The following is a 20,556-nucleotide window of genomic DNA, read 5'->3' as shown; positions in this document are numbered from 1 at the left end:
AGAGAGAAGGGAGTTGGTATGGGAAGACACGATGGGCAATAGGACGGCCGGGCTGGGTGGGGGCCGGCCCGTTTCACGATCCGTGCTGCCAAGATCCAGCGTCTCTGAGTTCAAGAGGGCGACTTCATCGTCCATTATGGCCCCGGACCAAGCCAAGGCAGTCTGGGCCACGTAGCCCAAGTCAGCGGGATCGCTTCCGTCGTCCGAGATGACTGCTCCCACAGAGACCCGTGTGGCAGCTGACGGCAGTTCGGGATGGCTGTTCTCCCGAGGCCCAGGATGGCCACTGGACCGCTCTCTGTAGCAAGTGGAAGCTTCCTGTGGGTGCGACGTGTGGCAGCTGTGTCCCTCCAGGTTCTCCTCGTGGTTGGCGATGTGGGAGGCAGAGCGGAGGAGATCCTTCTATGAACCAGCCGAGGGAGCGTGAGCCCTCAGAGGCCAAGGGGCAGGGCGGGAGGAGACGTTCAGCGGTGCCCGACCCCGGGCTCCTCCCGTACCTGGGTGACCTCCCCGGGTGGGAAGTTCTGCCCTGATGGGACCTGTCCGGGTTCTGCCTGGTCCCACGTGGCCAAGCCCTTGATCCAGGCTAGCATCCGCACCCAAGGGAGCGGAGCTCAGGGCCGGGCCAGGACGTAGCGGCTGGCGGCCGAGAGGTCCCACTGGTGATGCTCCAGGATGCGTCGGCAGTCGGCCCTGGACCGGCTGCTCAGATGGAAGAGCTGGTCCACCTGCGGAGGCAGGAGGGAGGAGGGAGGGCGGTGGCTGCTGCAGGGCAGGCGCGGGAGGGGTGGGAACCCGAGAGAAGGGTCTGGCTTTACCTTGAGATTCCGGATGGCAGAAACCACGTCTCCCCCGGTGGCCCTCAGCGCCGCCTGGCACTCCTGGTGGGTGACTCCGTGAACGCTCAGCTCCACCTACGGGGCACGAAGTCCGGCTTGGGCCACGGTCCCACCTGTAGCCCCTTGGGACGCCGGGACGCCTCAGGGAGTTCTCACCTCCATAACCCTCCTCTGCAACTCGGGGTCGGGCAAGAGGCCTCCGGAGGGAACGGTGGCTTTGCCGGCTCCAGGTTTTCCCGGGGGGTGGCTGGGGAGGGGTTCTCTTCTGGGCCACGGAGGCCGCTCCCTGGGGGGCTGGCTGGGCTGCGAAGGACTGGAGGCAAAGGGAGGGCAGGATGGCAGGCCAGGGGGTCCCCGGGTCACGGCTCTGGCATGGCGAAGTTCGGGGGGGCTGGAACCACCCCCTGTGGGGCGGGGGCCCAGGGACAGAACAGACTCCAGGCTCTTGGAAATGACTGCACAGTTGAGAAATAATCGACCTGAGAGGAGGCCCAGATGCTGGGCCCCGCCTTCTCCCCGTTGTGTCTGTGCCGTGCTCGTGGGGGGCCCTTGGTTAGGGGGACAGGAAGACAGGTGTGCGAAACAGACACCCCAGCCCAGGCAGCTGAGGCCCCAGAGAACAGAGAGGGCGGGTGCTGCAGGGGGAGACGCACGGCGCTAGAGAGGGCAGATGGGGGGCCGTCACGTCGCCGACACCAAGGTCAGGACTCAGAGCGGGGGCAGGATTGCGAGAAGCCGGGTCCCCGGCACCACACCCACCTCTCGCCCTCTGCAGGGGCACGTTCCTTCTCTGGCCCCGTGCCGGAGGCAAATCCCGAAGTTTGGCCTTCCCTCTGTCCCTGTTGGAGAGCAATCCGGTTCATTCTCCCCACCGGGCACATCAGTGTGCACCCCCCCACCGGAAACTCTGGGGGGGGGCGCTCCCAGGCAGGCTGAGCCCCAGAGTGGAAGCCCCGGCTGGGAGGCAAGTCCAGCCTTCCCTCCAGCTGCCCGCCCCCCCCCCCCGACCCCCTTCCCAAGCTTCCCTTCCAGAGGCATTGCTGGGCTTGTGTCCCCCACTCACCCATCTGTGCTTCCCTGGTGCAGCTCGCCCCGGGCAGGGGACACTCTGTGGACCGGACGGGTGGCTGGCGAGCCCCCCGAGTCTGCCAGTGTCACTGCTGAGGCTGGGAAGCTGCCCACTTTGAATGTGCGGCCATTCTGGCCCTTCCAGGTCGTGGAGTCCGGGCTGTGGGAAGAGGCACTGTTAGAGGGGACGGAGGGGGAGGGGGGGGGGGGGGCTGGGCTCCGGCCCACATTCAGCTCGCAAGCTGTGTGCCTGCAGCGGCAGCTGCCTGGAAGAAGGGAGGCTCTTTTCTCCCTAACACAAAAGGGCTCTACGGGCTTGGTGGCTCCAGTGGGAGCCACGACTTTAGTGGCGCTCCCGGGGCCCAGCGGGGAAGGGAGGAGGCAGAGGGTCAGGGTTCAGGGAGCTGGGCGGGGGGGCAGCAGATTGGGACCAGGGTCAGGCAGGTCGGGTGGGAGTCCTCCTCCTTGGGGACGTTCGGGAGGCCCGAGGCTGTCACCTGCCCTCGATGATGGTGATGGGGTCACCAGTCTCCATCCTTAGGGCGCCTGGCTCTGTGACCTCCCTCACACAATGTGCCTCAGGAGGCCACGCCTGCAGAGACAGGAAGAAAGGGTGGCAGGGCTTGTGGCCTGAGTCAGAAGGGCAAGATCACGTGAGCAGGAGAGGAAGGAGACTCCTGTTTATGTACCCACCCATCAAACCCATACCAGGTATGTTCTCTGTCCCGGGCCCAGGGGGGACTGTCCCTATCCCCCAGTAGGGGGTGGCAGATCTGGGTTCCACACCAAGCCGGACGTACCCCAGGGGTCAGGAAGCAACAAAGGGGGGGGGGGGCTGTCTCTGCCCAGAAGAACCAAGGGAGGGTCCTCCCACGCACTGCTTTTACTCCACGCACCGCTCTGCCTCCCAGCGTCTCTGGAAATATTTTCCTTTTCTTCCCAGCCCCGCTGCCTTGACCCTGACCGCAGACATCCTTTCATTTCTGCTTCATGACCCCTGTCAGCCACCTGCTCTTCCCTTGTTCAGTCTCCTTCCTCTCATCCCTCCTTGCTCCAAGCCAGAGTGAGAAGAACATGCAAAGTGACTGGGAACTCCCCTGCTCAAAATCCCTCCATGGCTCCCAGGTGCCTTCAGGGTAAAGACAGAGTCTTCAACAACGCAGTGTACCGATTTAGGGGACGCCGCTCTTGGGTCGATTGACTGCTTCAAATCCCAACTCCTCCACTTGAACTGTCACTGCCTTAACTGCCTTAAGTGCCCCCATCTGTAAACTCCAGATAATAATGGCCTCACGGGGTTGTTGTGAGGATGAAGCGGGCCAACGTGCAAGAAGGAGACCTGTGAAGCACTTAGCCCGGTATCTCCCAGGGCCCAGGGCTGGCCCTGGTTACGTATCATTCCTCACATAGCCGTCCACGGGGCACCTGAGATGCTGGGGCCGCCTTAGCTGTATTTCCCGGTCGCACGCAGACCTTTCTTCCCTCTGCCTGTCAAACCTACTGCTCTCTGTTCTGTGCTCCGTCCCCCAGCCCTCAGCTGTCTCCCCAGGGCTCCGGGCCCCGCTGCAGGTAGACACTGAATCCGGGTTATCCAGAGCCGGTCCCCGACCCCAGCCCAGGAGTATCTGTCACTCCTGTGCACGGAGCTCTGGGAGAAACCAGAGACCGGGTGCATCTGGGGAGGTGGGGGCTCCCACCTCTTGGAGCAGCCCCTCCAGGTGGGGAAAGCTGGGCCGGTCGGCCGGGTGGGGGGCCCAGCAGCGCAAGGCGAGGGCGTAGAGAGCCCTGGGGCAGAGGGGAGGCCGAGGCAGCCGGGCTCGGTCCTTCTCCAGCCGCTGCAGGATGAGGTACGGCGGGACGCCGGCCCAGGGCTCCTCGCCCCCAGAGAACATCTCCCACAGCGTCACCCCAAACATCCACACGTCAGACGCAGAAGAGAAGGCCCCGTGGCGCAGGCTCTCTGGGGCGCACCTGTGGAAATGCAGCTGAACGGGCCGCACGGGTCCCTCCCGGAGGAGCTGGGTGATCTTCTCGAGGACTTCCGGGGGCCCTCCCAGAATCCTCGTCCCAGCCTCCCCCGGAGGGAGCCGTCCACACCGCCCCAGCCCTCTAGAGCCCTCTAGTGCCCGGGGATCCCGGCTCCGCGCCCTCACCAGGCATAGGGGATGGGGCGGGGTCCGCCCATGACGTAGCGGCCCCGGGCGCCGCGCAGCGGCCGCACCAGCCCGAAGTCGGCCACCTTGATCGTGCGCGGGGAGGCCAGCAGCAGGTTGCGCGTGGCGAGGTCTCGGTGCACCAGCCCCCGGGCCCCCAGATACGCCATGGCCCCCGCCAGCTGCCGCAGGAAGAGGCAGAGCAGGGCCACGGGCAGCGGGGGCGTGGGGGCCGGGGCGGCCAGGCGCGCGTGCAGGGAGCCCAGTGGCGCCAGCTCCATCACCTGCGGGAGCCCGGCGCCGCGTGAGCAGAGGTCCGGCCCCAGGGGACCCTGCCGCCCACCTGCCCTGGGAGCCGCTGTCCGGGTCTGCTCACCATCTGCAGAGGCTGGCCCAGGACGAGGCCGTGCAGACGCAGCACGTGTGGGTGCTCGAGGTTCATCATGATGGACACCTCTCGAAGGAAGTCCCCCAGCTCGGTGCCCACGGGGCCTTCAGGACCCACGCGGAGGGACTTGACAGCCACTGGGACCTGGGAGGAGTGGGGGGGGGGGTGGGAAGGACGCTTAGGGAACAGCTACGGTGGGGGCCAGAGCACAGAGGGCACGCGGAAGAGACGGGGGCTGGCCCCAGCACCCAGAATGCACTGGGTTCCCCGGTACTCACACTCTGACCGCTGGGCAGTGTCCATAACCCTCGGTGCACCACTCCAAAGCAGCCAGAGCCCAGCAGCTCCCCTCTGCACACAGCACCATCCGGGATCAGACACTTGAGTCCCCCCTCGGGCTCAGGGAGGGACAACAGGGGGCTGTCTGAAGGGGGGGTGGTCTCCTTCTGCTCAGGTACAAAGCCCCCAAGGATCTGAAGCAGGGGTGGGAAATTAAGTGGGTGCCCTCCCCCCTGACACTCAACCCACCCCATTCCCGGGCCTAAGCTGGCCCTTTAAGTCCACGGCCCCCACCGGGAAATGCACACCTTGTAGACCCAGTTCTTAGACTTAAGCCCGGAACGGTGTCTCTTCAGGGCTTCGGCCAGTCTGCGCTGGGCTGGGGAAGGTCAGAATCAGAGGACTTGGTGGTACGTGGGGGTGGGGGTGGAGGTTGCAGAAGGATTTACAGGCAAAGAAGAGGGCTGGTGTGTCGGGAGGGGTGGGGGGCAGAGGGGGCTCGAAACTACGAGGCTGGGGACCAAGAGAGCAGGACCTCTGCGCAGGGGCCCCTTACCGGGCCGGCCCATGCCGATGCCGTCCAGGTCCTCAGGCTTTACAAAGTCGAAATGCTCCGGCCGAGTAACATTAAGTTCCTCGAGGATGGGTCGGTAGAACTGGGCCAGCTGGATGTCCCGGAGCAGGCGCAGCAGCCACAGCGAGCTGGCCTCAGGGAGCATGTCTGGAGAAGGAACCCCTCAGGATGATGCAGTCACCTCCAGACACATAGCCCAAGGAAGGCACCTGAGACCGAGACCCCAGAAACACGCTCGCCAGGCGCCTCCACCCTCCACCCATCAGAAACGCTCGGGGGGGGGGGGGGGGGGGCCGAGGGAGGGACACACCCGCAGCAGCCAGGAATCCCGCCGCTCCCACAAACCCCAGGGAGAGCGCCCCCCATGCCTGAGATCCACTACCCTACCCCCCTCAGCAGTGAGAAACCCGCCCTCCTCACACCTGAGAGCTGAGCACCCTGGAGACCCCAGGCACGTTCCTCTGCTCACTCCTGAGCTGCGAAGGCACGCAGCCTGTGTATGCTTAGTGCACCCAGACCAGACGCCCAGGGACCAGGGACCAGGGACCTACCAGACATGCCCAGATATGCTAACCACACACACACACACACACACACACAGGTACAATGCCTCCCACGCTCAAAACACTGCCACACGCACAGAGATCTACAACATGCTGCAGAGGGTTGTCTGAGCCACCCAGGTAGGTGGCCTCGCGGATCTGAGACACTTCGGGACGCTGCCATGAAACGCAGCTCATACTGCCACATACCCTCCCTCCTGTGCCTACTTGTGACCCGGCAGCTCACCGCCTGGGAGATACGGCCGTCCACGTGTCCGAGACGTGAAGGTCCCCGTAAAGCCACAACCCACGGGGACGCCAGGGCACGCTGGGCGCGCAGGCCTGAATCATTCGGGCATCCCGCCCCTCCGCCCACAGAAGCCCAGGGTCACTGCCTTTCCTACACCGGAGGCGGCAACGCTTGAAATCGCGCTGGGCGTCTGTGATTGGCGGTCAGGTGCAGGCCCGCTGAGCTCGGGCGCTGCCTTCAGAGGCAGGTGCTGCCAGGTGCACAGTCCCTTCCACACCCACCTGAGCTCAGCTCCAGGTAGCGCCCGGCCCGCACCCCTGAGTCACTCAAGCCACCTTGAGCGTCACCAACCCAACTCCACCAAACTTTGCTCGCTAAGGCCCGGTGCTCCGGGCGCCCGCTGCCTGCACAGCGCTCTCCCTGACACACGCCGGGACCTCTCCGTCCCCCCACGCGAGGGAGACCTGGAGGAAGGGTTGAACGAGGAACTGGGCGCGAGGAGGGGCGGGGGGGGGGGGGGAGAGGCCACGACACTGAGAGACCCGGGACCACCTGCCAGGTGAGAGGGAGAAAGCACGGGAAGGGGGACCGGGGGAAACGCGGCCGCGGTGGGGGGAAGGAGAGGGGGAGGAGGGAAGGCGAACAGGGCACCCGCGGACGCACCCCAAGTGACGGCGGCTCCGCCAGCCCCTGCGCGGGGCGTCCCGGCTCCTCCGGACCCTCACCTGGAGAAAGCGGAAACGGCGGCTGCGGAGCCGCCCAGGCCGCCAGCGCTAAATCCCGGGGAGGGCGGGGCCGAGGCGGCGGGGCGGGGCCTGTGGGGCGGGGCCTGGGACAGAGGGGCGGGGCCTGGCGCGGGTCCCGGCCAGCCCACGCCACGCCCGGGTCCCCGGGCCCGACTCCTGGAGCCCCGCGACCGCGGGCTGGGGGCCCCTCCTCGGCCAGGCCAGACCCCGAGAAGCCCTTCTCCGTCCTTTCCCTCTCCCCTGCTGCACACCCTCTTTCCAGCCCCTTTCAAAGAACCTTTCGCCCAGGTTCCCAGACTCCGTCCTCGGTGTCCTGTCCCCCATGCTCCCCTCTCCCCAGATCACCTCTCTCAGCCAGAGCCCCCCCTTCGAAGGAATCGGCCTCAGATGGAGATAACGGGCCCGGGCGCCGGGAGTATAAGGCTAAACAGGACAAAGTCCCCGGGTCCCAGCAGGGGAGAGAGCTTCCTAGCCCCCGCGTGGAGAAAGGCAAGGTGCACAGGTGCTTTGAAATGGAGCCAGGGCAGGGGCGCCTGGGGGGCGGCGGGGTGTGTGGGGGCTCACTCCGTTAAGCATCCGACTTTGGCTCAGGCCATGATCACGGTTTGCGGGTTCGAGCCCCGCGTCAGGCTCTGTGCTGACCGCTCAGAGCCTGGAGCCTGCTTGGGATTCTGTGTCTCCCTCTCTCCCTGTCCCTCCCCCAGTTGTGCCCGCGCTCTCTCGCTCTCTCTCTCTCTCTCAAAAATAAATAAACATTAAAAGTTTTTTTAAAAAAACAAATGGAGCCAGGCCAGAGAGGTGTTGATGGTGCAGGAAGTCAACCCCCAGCCTAGACAGAGTCTAAAATTGGAGGGATTGTCCGTTTCCCAGCTCTGAACCTGGGTCCAGTGTGCTGCCCCTGAAAGGGACCTTTTGGGGAGCATGTGGAAGGTCTTGTGTGTGGGTGCAGGGTGGGGAGAAGTTGGGAGTGGGCTCCTAAGCCCCATCCCATGGGACACCCCTCCCCATCACTGGCATTTAAGTGGCCTCATTCTGGCATAACCCTCCTTCCCCCCACGTAGCCTCTGCGCGCTGCTACCTGGACTGTGGCCACAGGAGAAAGTCTAGGACTTTGAAGAAGGGTCTGAAGAGGACCAGCCCTCTCCCTTTCCTCCAGGGGTCCAGGGAGGAAGTCACCAGGTCTTCGGAAGGATGTGTGAGCTGCCCCGAGAGTCCCGTGGAGGAAAAAAACCTACCCCATCTCGGTAAACACACAGGGTATTGCGGCACCGATGAGAAATTTTTCCCAGTTCACAGACCTACCTGTTTGATGTTTCTGCCAATTCTCGTGCCCTCCAGCCAGGCCAGCTCATCACGCTGTAATTGCTTCCTCCACGTCTGTTGTTCCTGATATACCGTGGGCTCCGCGTGGTAGGGGCCGGGGCTGTCTTGTTCACCCTAGCGTTCTTAGCACCTGGGACAGTGTGGGCATATAACAGGTGCATATTGTTGGGGAAGACGTCTGCTCAGTCACCTGGTCATTCCTTTGCGGGTGATCTGCCTTCTTCTCCCTGCTTTCGAGATACCATTGGTGGGGCACCTGGGTGTCTCAGGGAGTTAAGCGTCCGACTCTTGGTTTGGGCTCCGGTCATGATCTCACAGCTCGTGAGTTCGAGCCCCACGTCAGGCTCCACACTGTGCAGAGCCTGCTTGGGGATTCTCTCTCTCTCTCCCTCTCTCTGCCCCTACCCTGCTTGTGCTCGCTCTCTCTCTCTCTCGAAATAAATAAATAAACTTTTTTTAAAAAGTGTCAACATTTCTAAAAAAAAAAAAAAGAAAAAAAAAAGAGCTATCGTTGGTATTTTGTAGTTCTTTACAAAGTATCCAGGAAGAGATTCTTTTTTAATTTATTCTCTTAGTATTTTGTATTTCCTGTATCTGTGAATTCATACCTTTCATCAGTTTGGAGAAATTCTCAGCTAGTATCTCCTCAAATATTCTTTTTCGTCCATTCTTTGGTCCTTTGGGGACTATGGCTAGAAGTATGCTAGCCCCTTTAGGGGCGCCTGGGTGACTCTCGGGTAAGCTGCCACCTCTTGATTTCGGTTCAGGTCATGATCTCATAGTTTGTGAGTTCAAGCCCCATGCTGGGCTCCGTGCTGACAGCATGGAGTCTGCTTGGGATTCTCTCTCTCCCTCTCTCTCTCTCTCTCTCTCTCTGCCCCTCCTCCACTCGCTCTCTGTCTCTCTCTCTCTCAAAATAAATTAAAAAAAAAAGTATGCTAGACCTTTTCAACCCGTCCTCCATGTAATCTGCCTCCCTTCTGTATCTTTCAATCTTTGTGTCACTGTGTTGCCATCTAGATAATCTCCTTGGGTCCATCTTCCAGCTCATTGTTCTCTCTTTGCTTACATCTGATGTGCTCTTTAATCCGGACACGGAGGGTCTTTCGTTATTGTCATATTCGTGCGAACGTTACCGTACTTTGTATACTGACAGTCCTTTATTGAGGTATAACTCACATTCAGTAACATGCCCAGATTTAACCACGTGGCGCAATGCACGTCAGCCAATGTACAAAAAGACTCAGAACATTCCAACGATCCCAGAAACTTGCCTCGTGCCCGTTTTTTGTCAATTGCACTTCCCGGAGGCAACTACTATTCTGATTTCTATAGAGCGAAGATCACTGTTGCTTGCTCCCAACCTTCTTATCAACGGAGTCACACACTGTTTATAATTGCACTTGGCTTCTTTGACTCAACGCGCTTTTGAGATTCGTCTTGATGTCGCCCAAGTTCTTGGTGGGAAACACGTGGCTCCGTGAGCTTCTTCGAGGAAGAGCGTGTAACGCCTGAGTTTTCTCTGAGTCCAGTGCCTCGGGGTCCTCTGGGAGTTGAACGTGTGCGTGAAGCGCGCTTGGGGGTATATGAAGGCAGGTGCAGCCAGAGAGGTTGGTGGAAGCCAGACCGGGCATCAGTTCACCCCCCTCAGCAAGCTTGCACCATGCCAGGTTTTGGGGACCCGAGTGGACAAGCAGCCACGACCATGGCCCTGGTTGGATTTCCGCAACGCTTTGGAGAACATGGTCAGGAGCTTGGGCCTCGCCTGAGGGCCCTGATAACCACTGAAAGGTTTGAACAGAGGAGTGACAGAACCAGCCTAGCGCAGGAAGGGGCTGCGCAAAGGTGAGGGAGAAGGAGCAGGGAGTTCAGGGAAGGGGCTCTTCCCATTGGTTCTGGAGACAGAGACTGGCCCTGCTTCGGCCTTGGCGACGGGATGGAGAGGCGGTGAAGAGAGGGGGCGTTATTGACTGGACCCCGGGCCCAGGTCCTCTGCCCCAGCAGGAAACCAGACACAGAGGCTCAGCCCCACCTTCATCTTGGGCTTGGACAAAACCCAGGGAATCAGAGAGGCCTCTTTATTCCTCCCCTTGTCCCTATTCATCTCTTACTTTTGGAGTTAAGCTTCTGTCATCCGCACCTGTGTGGGGAAGCACTGTCCGACCACCCTCAGGGGCGCCCCTTCTAAGCCACGATGGGGGGTCCTGCTCACCCTTAAACCTGGAGGCCCAGATCTGGCATCACTCCCGCTTCGTCTGCTTTTCCCCAACCTCTGCCCTGCCCCGCGGGCTCTGTATCCGGGAAGGATGAGCACATTGGCACCACCGGCCAAGTCTTTCCCCACAGGCCAGGGAACCAGAAGGGGAAGCAGAGAGGCCTGCTGGGGTCCTCCCCATCTACGGCCTTGGGTTCGGGTCGGGGGTAGGGCCCATCGCTCTGCGGAAAACTCCCCTCTCCTTTGGAGAACCACGTTCGTTCCCCCTTAGCTCCCACTTTCCTGCCCTGATCTCTGAAGTCACTGGGCTCTCCCCTTCCGCCTTACCCACGCCAACCTCTCAACGAGGGAAATCACCTCTCTTCAGAGCCTTTGTGTGGCTCTTCCCTCTACTTGGAAGTCCTCCCACCCTTATCCCAATCTGGCTGAGCGCAGGAAGCCTGTCCCTCCCTGATCTGCTCCCTTCCCCCAAACCCCAAGATCCCTGCGCCTTCCCATCATCGCACTCGTTGTTCTTGTAGAATTTGCCGGTAACTTGTCTATCTCCCTTGCTAGATTCCAAGCTCCAGGTAGAAAAGGACTTTACCTCGCCTGGGTCTTGCTGCGTCCCTCTTGCCCAGTCCTGTGCCTGGCTCGTACGATAAGCGCTCAGTAACCTTTGTTGAACAAGTGGGTGAGACAATGCCATCTGGGTAGGGTGAGGCCAAGGAGACTTTTTGACGCCAAGAGCTCCTTTGCTGGTAGTGATGGGGACAGGAGTGCCCAGACCTCACCGTAAGCATTCTCTGGTCAACCCGTCCCTGCTTCCTCACTGTTTGGGCCCCCAAGTTTGGCTCTCCCTAGACCCTTGGGTGAAACCCTCCCATCCCATCACCCCATCCCCAGGTCCCATCCTTCCCAGGCTGCATTTGTCTTGCTAGTTTTTGGAGTCACCAGCCCACCACCCTGTACGCGTCTGTCGGTTGGCTTTCCGGAGTGGAAGCGGTCCTGAATCCACCCTGTGCCTTCCGGGCCACAGAGGAGCTGAAGGTCTGTCTTCAGGGTCATGGTAGCTTAGACCCCACCTTGGGAGCCTGACCACCTGAGTTGGCATCCTGTGACTCTGTCACTTACCCCCCTGTGAATCTGAGCAAGTCACTTCCCATTTCTGGGCCTCTGTGCCCTCCTCTTCGAGCTGCATCTGTTAGCGGTACGTACCTTCGGTGTCATTGGAGAATTAGCTGTGTCTACACAGCTGGGTGGTCGCCAGCCGGTAGCCAAGTGGCTGCCGATGAAACTCCTTCCCGGCACCAGCACTGTTGAATACGGTGCCTTCCCACAGTGACGAGGGCTCCTCTGTGTCATCAGAGGGATGTCGCAGAAAGGATGGTGTGTGACTTCCGAGTGAGCTCGTACGAGACCGCGAGGATTCTGCCCCGCTCTCTTGGACCCCTCGCTCTGGGGGAACCGAGGCACCAGGTCATGAGGACGCTCAAGGAGCCCTGTGGAGGGGCTCCGCGAGTCAAAGGACCGAGGCCTCTTGCCAACAAGCCAACGCCAACCTGCCAGGCACGTGAGTGAGACATCTTGAGAGATGATCCTCCGGCCCCGGTCAAACCCTAGACTTCCGCAACCCTGATGGACGTCTTGAAGCACCCTCATGGGAAACCATGAGCCAGAACCACCCGGGGAAGCTTCTCCCGAATTTCTGACCCACAGAAACTATGAGATGATGTGTATTGCCTTAGACAATTAACCTTTGGCATCATTTGTTACACAGCTTTAGCTAACTGGCTGTGTCTGACACATCGTCTCCATACATTAGCCACCATTAACATTGACTTTGCAGGTAGGGGGGCGCCCAGGTGGCTCAAGAGTTAAGCAGCCGACTCTTCGTTTCCACTCGGGTCATGAACTCACAGTTCATGAGTTCAAGCCCTGCATCGGGCTCCGCACTGGTAGGAAGACTAAGGCTGAAGCTGGTGAGTGATGTTTCTCCTGCACGTAGCTAGATGGTGACACAGCCAGTTGTGTCGTGAGGCCCTTAGGTGCCCAGTCCCAGGCTCCTTTCTTCTGTCCCCACTGTCCTCGACTGCTGAGTAGTGATATCTAGTGGCCTAAACCAACCACTTGATCACGCTCCTGGGCTCTGAGAGTCTGGAACTCCAAGAGGACAAGGTGGGGACAAGTTCTCTGCCCTACTGGGTCTGGGGCCATCGTTGGAAAAACGCGAAGTCTGCAGGTGGCCTGACAGCTGGGGGCTGTATTATCGCTCCCGTGGTAGCAGAAGGTATTGCCTTTTGACTGAAACCCGCCCCCCCGTCCGCCACAGGGTGGACTCTCCCTGTAGCCTGCACATCGTCACAGCATGGTCACTGGGTTTCAGAGTGAATGTCCTCAGAGGCAGAGGGCGGAAGTTGCCAGTTTCTCAAGGCCTTGGCCCAGGGAGTGGCCCAGTTCACTTTGCCTCATTCGGTTGGTCAACCCGTCGTAGAGCCCACGTTCAAGGGAAGGCTACAGAGACCCTACCTCTTGATGGAGGAGGCATGTCAAAGGCTTTAGGGTCCGTGGTTTAAAACTGCCAGAGCCCTCGTGGCCCCTCTTATTTTGTGAGGGGCTCAGAAGAACCAGCCTTGCCCTGGCAGGCCGTCGGCCTTCCCTGCACAGAAAACACCAGCCCCGCCGGCCTCCTGTGTCACAAGTTCATGAAAAACTCATGTGCGGGGGGGGGGGGGGGGGGTGTCACCAAGGTTCAGAAGAGGAGGGATCAAGATGGCCAGAGATGCTTCCTGCTGTCACCGCGGGCCCGGTTCTGGGGAAGCAGAGACAAAACCTCAGGTAGCGGCTTTATAGGGTAGCGCATGGTCGAGAGGGAAGATTTTTAAGGAACCCCCCACCCCGCCACCTGACGTTGGTGCCCCATGACAGATGTCTGGAGAAGGGACATTCTACTCTGCCTCAGGAGCTCCGAGAAGGCTTCTCAGAAGAGGTGATGTCGGAGCCAAAGGAGAAGGGCATCCCGGGTACAGGAACAAGCCGGGGCAGAGGCAAGGAGCCATGAGAAAACAAAGTGTTTGGGCAAGTGATTCAGCGGGGCTGCGGGGCGGGCAGAGCTGAGATAAAGCTCCGGGGACACATGGGGGCCAGATTCCAAAAAGGATTACGAAGGTGGACGGCTTACTGATGAGAAGCAGGCATGCGGCGGGGAGAGGAGGGGGATGTCCCTTCCTCCTGGCACCGCCATTAGCCCAGAGGGAGATCACGAGGAGGAGGCGGGGTCGGGGAGGAAGGTGGGTTTGGACTCGTGGACTCCGACAGGCTTGTGGGGCGTTCGGGTGGAGATTCCACTTAGAGCCAAGATCGGTGAGCTCTGGCACGAGGACCAAGTAAGACGTGGGGAGCTGCTGATGGAGAGTCTTGAAAGTCAGGGTCAAGGGCCAGGCCTACCGTATTCCACAGGCAAGAAGGGCTAGGGAAGGGCTGCTGCAGACCAGAGGGGGCCGTGGTGCCCGGGCGGTCGGCAGTCGTGGCTTCTCACCCCAGGCTGGGCAGTGACGCTGCCTGGCGCCCGACGCGTACTCGCTAAGCGTCCGTCAGGTGGACGGACGTGACTTGTTGTATGATCTTGGGCAGGTTGTAAGAACTTGGCATATGATCTTCGGGTCTTTTTCCTTGCTTCCTTCCTTCCTCCTTCCTTCGTCCTTCCTTCCTTCTTTCCTTCCTTCCTTCCTCCTTCCTTCCCCCTTCCTTCCTTCCTCCTTCCTTCCTTTGTCCTTCCTTCCTTCCTTCCTTCTTCCTTCCTTCCTTCCTTCCCCCTTCCTTCCTTCCTCCCTCCTTCCTTCCCCCTTCCTTCCTTCCTCCTTCCTTCCTTTGTCCTTCTTTCCTTCCTCTTTCCTTCCCTCCTTCCTTCCTCCCTCCTTCCTTCCTTCGTCCTTCCTTCGTCCTTCCTTCCTTCTTTCCTTCCTTCATCCTTCCTTCCTTCCTTCCCCCTTCCTTCCTTCCTCCTTCCTTCCTTTGTCCTTCCTTCTTCCTTCCTTCCTTCCTTCCTTCTTCCTTCCTTCCTTCCTTCCTTCCTTCCTTCCTCCTTCCTTCCCCCTTCCTTCCTTCCTTCCTTCCTCCTTCCTTCCTTTGTCCTTCCTTCCTTCCTTCCTTCCTCTTTCCTTCCCTCCTTCCTTCCTCCCTCCTTCCTTCCTTCCTCCTTCCTTCGTCCTTCCTTCCTTCTTTCCTTCCTTCATCCTTCCTTCCTTCCTTCCTTCCTTCCCCCTTCCTTCCTTCCTCCTTCCTTCCTTTGTCCTTCCTTCCTTCCTTCCTTCCTTCCTCTTTCCTTCCCTCCTTCCTTCCTCCCTCCTTCCTTCCTTCCTCCTTCCTTCGTCCTTCCTTCCTTCTTTCCTTCCTTCATCCTTCCTTCCTTCCTTCCTTCCTCCTTCCTTCCTTTGTCCTTCCTTCCTTCCTTCCTTCTTCTTTCCTTCCCTCCTTCCTTCCTCCCTCCTTCCGTCCTCCCTCCTCCTTTTCTTCCTTCCTTTTGGTATAAAATGAAAGAATTGGACGAGAATGTGTAAAATAATATCGAACGTACTTTCCTAGAAGGAGTAGGCACCCTCCCCATCCCCAGGACCCTTATGGACACCCCAAAAACAATGGTTCTAGCCCTGGCTGGTTGCAAGTTAGATTCACTGAGGCCCCCCTTCACACCACTAAATTCACAATCTCTGGACCTAAGGCCCAGGTGACTTCGATGTGCAGCCGGATGAGAACTTTTGCCCTGGAGCCTCTAGATACCCAGTGTGAAAACCACCGGGCTAGGTGTGTGTCAGGATCCCTTCCAGGCCCAGCCCCTCCGACGGAGACTTGGGGTTGGCGACAGGCCTCTCTTTGTGTTTCCTCGTCCATCTACCCAACCCCAAGCTCCTGATAGCCAGCGGACTAAGCGCCAGGGTCTCTGAACCACACACGACGGAGGTGTCGGGCAGATCAACTCTGTGTCGCAGAGGACGCCCACGTTCATCATAAGGTGCCGGCGGCATCATAAGGTGCTCGTGTGTACCCACTAAATGTCAGTAGCACATCCCCCGATCGAAGCAATAGAAAATGTCTCCAGATGTTGCCGAACGTCTCTTGGGGTGTGACATCCACGCCCCACCCAGTTGAGAACTGTTGTGCTACACCGAGTCTCCCGTGCCCCCTCCACCTAGTTGTAGACAGAGGCCAGGCCCGGGCGGAGGCCACTGAAAAGCAGGTTTACTTGATCTTGGCAGGAGGGAGGCCTCTGTGGGAGGCCAAGGCTTCACAATGTTAAATGGAGGGATAGCATGCCAGAAGGCTGACTGATGTGGTCGCCACTCTAAAGGGAGGGAGTTTTCCAGAACCCTCCTTCCCGGATTCCCAATCAGTCAGAGGAGGGCCAAGAGCAGCTTCTGGGGCAAACAGCCCCCGCTTTCCGAGAACAGGCAGAAGGGGGTGTGGGGGCGGCGGTGTGTGTGTGTGTGTGTAAGGGGTTCTTTCCTCCTGTAGCCATTTTCCTGGAATCAGTGACTGCTTCTGGCTGATTAGTTGAGGGCCGGAGGGGAGGAACTTTCCAGCTGTGGGTGCCTGGGCCCCTGGAGGACATCTGCACTGGGATCACGGAGGCGGCTGGGTTTAGGGTCTGGAAGGCTGAGCCTTTGGGATTGGAAGTGAGGGGCTGGCGGGTCCCTTCCAAAGGACGTGGGGGCTGGGAGGCTGTCTTCACATGTTACTTTTTGCTTTGAAGTGTCTGGACCTGAGGGGACACAGAGAATGGGGGGCCTGAGAGGGGCAGGGCAGGCAGCCGGGAGGAGAGGGCACAGGGACGGTGGTAGAAGGTGCTGGGGGGTCAAGGGTGGCGAGGCCACACCCGCCATCTGCCCACTCACTCCACCACGAGGCTCAGAACACCCAGGAGCAGGACAGTTATGAACACAGAGAGGAGCAGAATCCTGGCTTCCCGAAGATCGTGACTTCCTGCAGGGAACCCAGGAAGCAGTGAGTGATCCTGGGGACCTCGCTTGTCCTTGTGGCGGGGCGGGGCGGGGGGGAGCCCGAGCTCAGAGATCTGAGCAGGGGTGAGGCGAGGGCGGGGAGCCGAACCTGGGAGGCAGCGCTTTAGAGGCCAGCAGTGCACGGCAAAGCCCTGGCAGGTGGAACAGTTGTACAGGACGGTGCTGCCCCCTGCAGGAGACAGCTGGGCCAGAGCTGGGGCGGGGGAGTCCCGGCTCCCACCTTCCAGAGTACCCCACTCCCTCCGGGACCACCGCCAGGCTCTCCTCGGGTCCCCCGTCCTCACCTACCCCTTCCCTTTTCTACTCACGGCAGGCGGGAGCACAGAAAGCTGAAACCAGAGACAAGGAGGGGTGGGGGGAGAGGAGACACTCAGCCACACACCCCTTCACCGGACAGCCCGGGTGCCCCTGGTCCCTGCCCGCGTCAGTACCTTCCCTGGTGTATTCGGGAAACTTGACCTTTTGCAGCCATTGCCAATATAAAGGGAGTGAGGAGGGAGACCCTTTGATCTCTGGGGAGACAGAGGGCAGCTGTATTGCCCAGGGCCTCCCCAGGGCAGGCGCACCTCCCACGCTTCACCCAGCACCTCCCCGCTACACCTTCCCGTCGTCTCCACCTGCCTTGCACCCTTCCCTGCCTCCCCAGGCCCCTTCTCCCATCCCCCTCCCTGGTGCCCATCCAAGCCCCTAGGTCATGCCTTCGCCCTTGATCTCACCCATGACCCTCAGGACTCTGTGAGTCTTCTCTATGACTTTGTTCGTGGACACCTCATCTGTGGAGACAGGCAAGGACCTGTGACTCTTTCCTGACTTTCCCAGGGCTGGGGACTCAGGTGGTGGCCGAGGGGCTCAGCTGGGAAGCCACATGCTGCCGGGCCGGGCCCTGGATGTCTGATCCTACCTAAGGCAAAGGCCGGGAAGGTCCAGGAGGCCTCACAGGTCTCCCACCGAGCCTCCACCTGGTTGCAGAGTCGAGCCAGGCGGCCCGACAGGTCACGGTCTGAGAGGTGACAGAGGACACAGGCCTGGGCGGTTGCCAGGAAGACCCCACCTAGTGCCAGCGTCCACATGAGGCCCGCTAGCGGGTGGCACAGGGAGGCTGGCCCCATGTAGGCTGGGAAGGCCTGGAATGCTTCGATCCTGGATCCAACCCTTTGCCCGGAGGTTCTAGACTGTTCCGGAACAGCCGGGGTTCGGGGTTCTAGAGCATTCTGGAACAGCACCACCGCTCCATCTCTGGCTAGGGCAAAGCAGGGGCCCAAGGAACTGGGGGCCAGAAGAAGACTGGGCAGAGAACGCAGGGCTTCTGCTGCAAAGGGGGCAGTGCCCCCCACCCCCACCCTGGCCCTCAGCAGCAGCCTTTACAAGTTTGAGGTTCCAAAAAGCAATTTTATTTTTCTTCTTGTAAGTTCGTGACCCGCGATAAACAGCGAGTGAGTCCGCCCCCCCCCCCCCCCCCGCCTCCCGCCATGAAGAACTCGTGCGTGAGGATCCCATCCCTCGGGGACCCAGAAACCACATCCTCCCCCACCCAACCCTCCCGGCCTCCTCTGTTCATCTCCCCTCTGCCCTGGGCCGCCTTGGGCCTTCCCAGCTCTCTCCTAGCAACCTGCCCACGGTTGCCTTAGCAACCAAGAGTTCTACACAGGCCTCCAAGGGCGGGCGGGGCCCAGTGACTTCTCTTACCTTTCACCAGGAAGCCCCTGGCGACCCAGGCCTCCACAGGCCCCTCGTGCCTACGCGGGGAGGCGAACACACATGTGTGCACGCACACACACACCCCCCCTGGTGATTCAACTACTAATTCTCAATCTACTCACACCCATATGGCAGACGTACCCAGCGCCAAAGCAGTTGCTGGGCAACCCCAAACAGGCCTGCACAGGCAGAGACCACGGGGAGACTGTCACACGGACGGGAGCCTGGATGTGAGAGGCCCAGACGTCGCTCAGACACTCTGGCTGACACGCGTGCACACATGAAGGCAGTAAGGCCAAGGCCCAAGAAGATGCCACCCTCTTCCCAAAGGCCAGCTCCACCACCAATGGAGGGTCCTTTAAAAACTTGGCTTTCTAGAGTGTGGGGCTCCAGCCCCATAGCAAATGGGGATTCTCCTAGCTCCCTTAGGCCACCGTGGGGTGGGGTGTGGCCTTTCTGTCTCCCTCAGGAGGTGACTTGAGACAGAGCAAAGGATCCCCCTTCCCATATTCCAGAATGTTCCGGTCTGTCTTCGGTCAGGCCTGGCCAGGCCATCCAGCTGCAGGAGAAGCCACGGTCCAGGAGACCACATCAGAGCAGTTCAAAGTCCTCCTTTCTCCCACTCTTCAGTCCCCCCCAGGGTTCTGCGAGGCCTAGCCTGGGCAGAGAGGTGTCCCTATTTCTCTAGACCCTTGAATCCTGAGCTCCAACGGGGAGACACTGCAGGCTCCCAGCCTCGGGCAAGAGCAAGCCAGGGGATCTTCCCCGCCCCTCCCAGGATTAGCACCGAGCCAGACCCTTTGCACGGCTCAGGTTCGGGAGCTCCTGCCCACATCTGGGCTCCAGTCAAGGTGTAGCCCTGACCCTCACAGCTCCAGAGGCAGAGCTAAGAAGAGGCTTCGGAGGTGGTGGCGGCGGGGGGAGTCTCTCATTCTCTTTGCTGTCCGTTCTCTCCCCCTCCCAGGCAGACGGGAGGGCCGCGTTTTCAGTGCCTCACAAAGCGCAGAGATCGGGAGTTGAGCAGGTCCTCGGGGTCAGGGAAGACGGAGTCTAGGCGGAAGCCGTGCTCCAGAGCCACCCGCAGCACCTCCTCCAGGAAGCCCGGCGTGCCCACCACCTCCCGCAGCTCCCCCGGCCCCCCAGTCCACAGAGGCTGTAGCCCCAGTCTCCTATACTCCACCTCAGGGAGCTCTGCGGGACAGGGGGCCCACTCCAGACGAAAGTGAGGGCCTCCCTCTGCCCTGTCCTCACCGGCCACACCAAATCGGGCCCGCATGGCGCCCAGGCACTCGGGGTCGGTGCAGAAGATGTTGGCTCGGAACGTGTCCACCTGCACAGAGCTCAGCTCATAGTGGTGTGGGCCCCGGCGAGCGGAGAAGTGCACCAGGCGGGGGCTGGCGTCTACATCGGCATGGAGCAGGGCAGCTGTGGGCACGGGGGTCCCCCGAGAGGCCTCCAGTTCCCGCAGGGCATCCAGGAGGGGCTGGATCTGGTAGAAGTCCGCCTCTGCCCTGAGCAGGGCCGTCTCCCCATAGCCACGGGGCAGGTCCAGGCGGCCCAGCCGCAGGAAATTGAGGATGTGCCGGAAGGCCTTGCCATCTCTGTCGATGAAGTAGTGGCCACCTCCCTGGGGGTTGAGGTTGGGGGGGATGGGGGTGCCCGCCCTAAACATGGCCCCCAGCATGGAGTCTGGGAAGCGAGTCAGGGTCTCCAAAGTGGTGGAATAGAGTGTGCCCCCCACATTCAGGGTCACAGGGCCCCCAAAAGAGGGGGGCGAAGAGGGCACAGGAGGAGGCGAAATTTTGGGGAGTACAGGAGACACCGACAGAGAAGAAAACGCAAACACCGCGGGCGTGGGCAGAACTGGGTCCTAAGGTTCGTTCAGACTCTCTCGGGGTTGGATGCACGGGTCGGAACACAAGGCAGGAAGATTTAGGGCTCACCCCAGCTACGTTGGTAGTGGGGGACGGTTTCCGGGCACAGACACGGCCGGCCGAAAGGAACAGAAGCCAGAGAGGGAAGGGAGCTTTCGGCCCAGACGCATTCGATGCAGGGCGGTGGGTCGGCAAATCTCTTCTGCGGTCTTCAGACAGCGGGTTTCCGGAGTCCAGCCAGCAGGTGACGGTGGCGAGCACGGGCCCACCCTCGGAAGGACCCAGCCTCCGAGTTCTCGGGTCGATGGCTGTCGCCGCGGGCGAGTCCGCGCACGGCGCCGGGGGCCAGTCGGAGGCCCGGCAGGGCCTGGCTTCGGCGCGGGTCTCTGGCGACGGAGGCGGGGCTGAGCGCAGCTGGCGGCGGAGCGGCTCCGGATCCGCTGGGGAGCGAGGGCGCACGCTCAGAGCGAGCCGGGCGCGCCGGAGGACTCTGAGGGAAGCCGCCCGGTGCTCTCGGGACCCGGGCGCCGCCGCCTGCACGGGTGTCGCCGCAGCCGCCGAAGTCCTCTCCGCCCCCAGGAAGTGGCCTAAGGGCAGCGGGCTGGGAGCCC

At 60.9% G+C, this 20,556-nt stretch overlaps 3 protein-coding genes across 8 annotated transcripts; all 3 read right to left on the bottom strand.

Moving 5' to 3' along the window:
* Positions 1-53: 53 nt before the first annotated feature.
* TNK1 (tyrosine kinase non receptor 1) lies at positions 54-6,860 on the bottom strand. 4 transcript variants are annotated; one of them, XM_042916230.1, is made up of 13 exons: positions 6,819-6,860; positions 5,284-5,510; positions 5,036-5,106; positions 4,727-4,921; positions 4,437-4,592; positions 4,061-4,344; positions 3,605-3,878; positions 2,405-2,499; positions 1,903-2,067; positions 1,599-1,678; positions 996-1,294; positions 819-914; positions 54-728 (listed from the first exon to the last, which is right to left on the bottom strand). In XM_042916230.1, the coding sequence occupies exons 2-13, from the start codon at positions 5,444-5,446 to the stop codon at positions 615-617; spliced, it is 1,992 nt and encodes a 663-aa protein (XP_042772164.1). In that variant the 5' UTR covers positions 5,447-5,510; positions 6,819-6,860; the 3' UTR covers positions 54-614. The 4 variants fall into 4 exon arrangements, with proteins under 4 accessions (XP_042772164.1, XP_042772162.1, XP_042772163.1 ...); XM_042916228.1 differs by having other exon boundaries at positions 5,284-5,448; positions 6,757-6,848; XM_042916229.1 differs by having other exon boundaries at positions 6,757-6,845.
* Positions 6,861-15,578: 8,718 nt separating this feature from the next.
* TMEM95 (transmembrane protein 95) lies at positions 15,579-17,538 on the bottom strand. Of its 3 annotated transcripts, none has more exons than XM_042915996.1 (7): positions 17,275-17,538; positions 17,090-17,146; positions 16,805-16,885; positions 16,682-16,702; positions 16,462-16,542; positions 16,248-16,335; positions 15,579-16,114 (listed from the first exon to the last, which is right to left on the bottom strand). In XM_042915996.1, the coding sequence occupies exons 1-7, from the start codon at positions 17,480-17,482 to the stop codon at positions 16,081-16,083; spliced, it is 570 nt and encodes a 189-aa protein (XP_042771930.1). In that variant the 5' UTR covers positions 17,483-17,538; the 3' UTR covers positions 15,579-16,080. The 3 variants fall into 3 exon arrangements, with proteins under 3 accessions (XP_042771930.1, XP_042771931.1, XP_042771932.1); XM_042915997.1 differs by having other exon boundaries at positions 16,462-16,504; XM_042915998.1 differs by lacking the exon at positions 16,462-16,542.
* A 380-nt stretch (positions 17,539-17,918) lies between these two features.
* Positions 17,919-19,937, bottom strand: KCTD11 (potassium channel tetramerization domain containing 11). The gene has a single exon (XM_042915223.1). The coding sequence runs from the start codon at positions 19,753-19,755 to the stop codon at positions 19,057-19,059; it is 699 nt and encodes a 232-aa protein (XP_042771157.1). The 5' UTR covers positions 19,756-19,937; the 3' UTR covers positions 17,919-19,056.
* Positions 19,938-20,556: the final 619 nt, after the last annotated feature.

This window comes from Panthera leo, chromosome E1 (genome assembly GCF_018350215.1).
Source record: "Panthera leo isolate Ple1 chromosome E1, P.leo_Ple1_pat1.1, whole genome shotgun sequence".
NCBI lineage: Eukaryota > Metazoa > Chordata > Mammalia > Carnivora > Felidae > Panthera > Panthera leo.
Note: the sequence above shows the minus strand (reverse complement) of the source record. Positions and strands in the feature narration are given on the sequence as shown.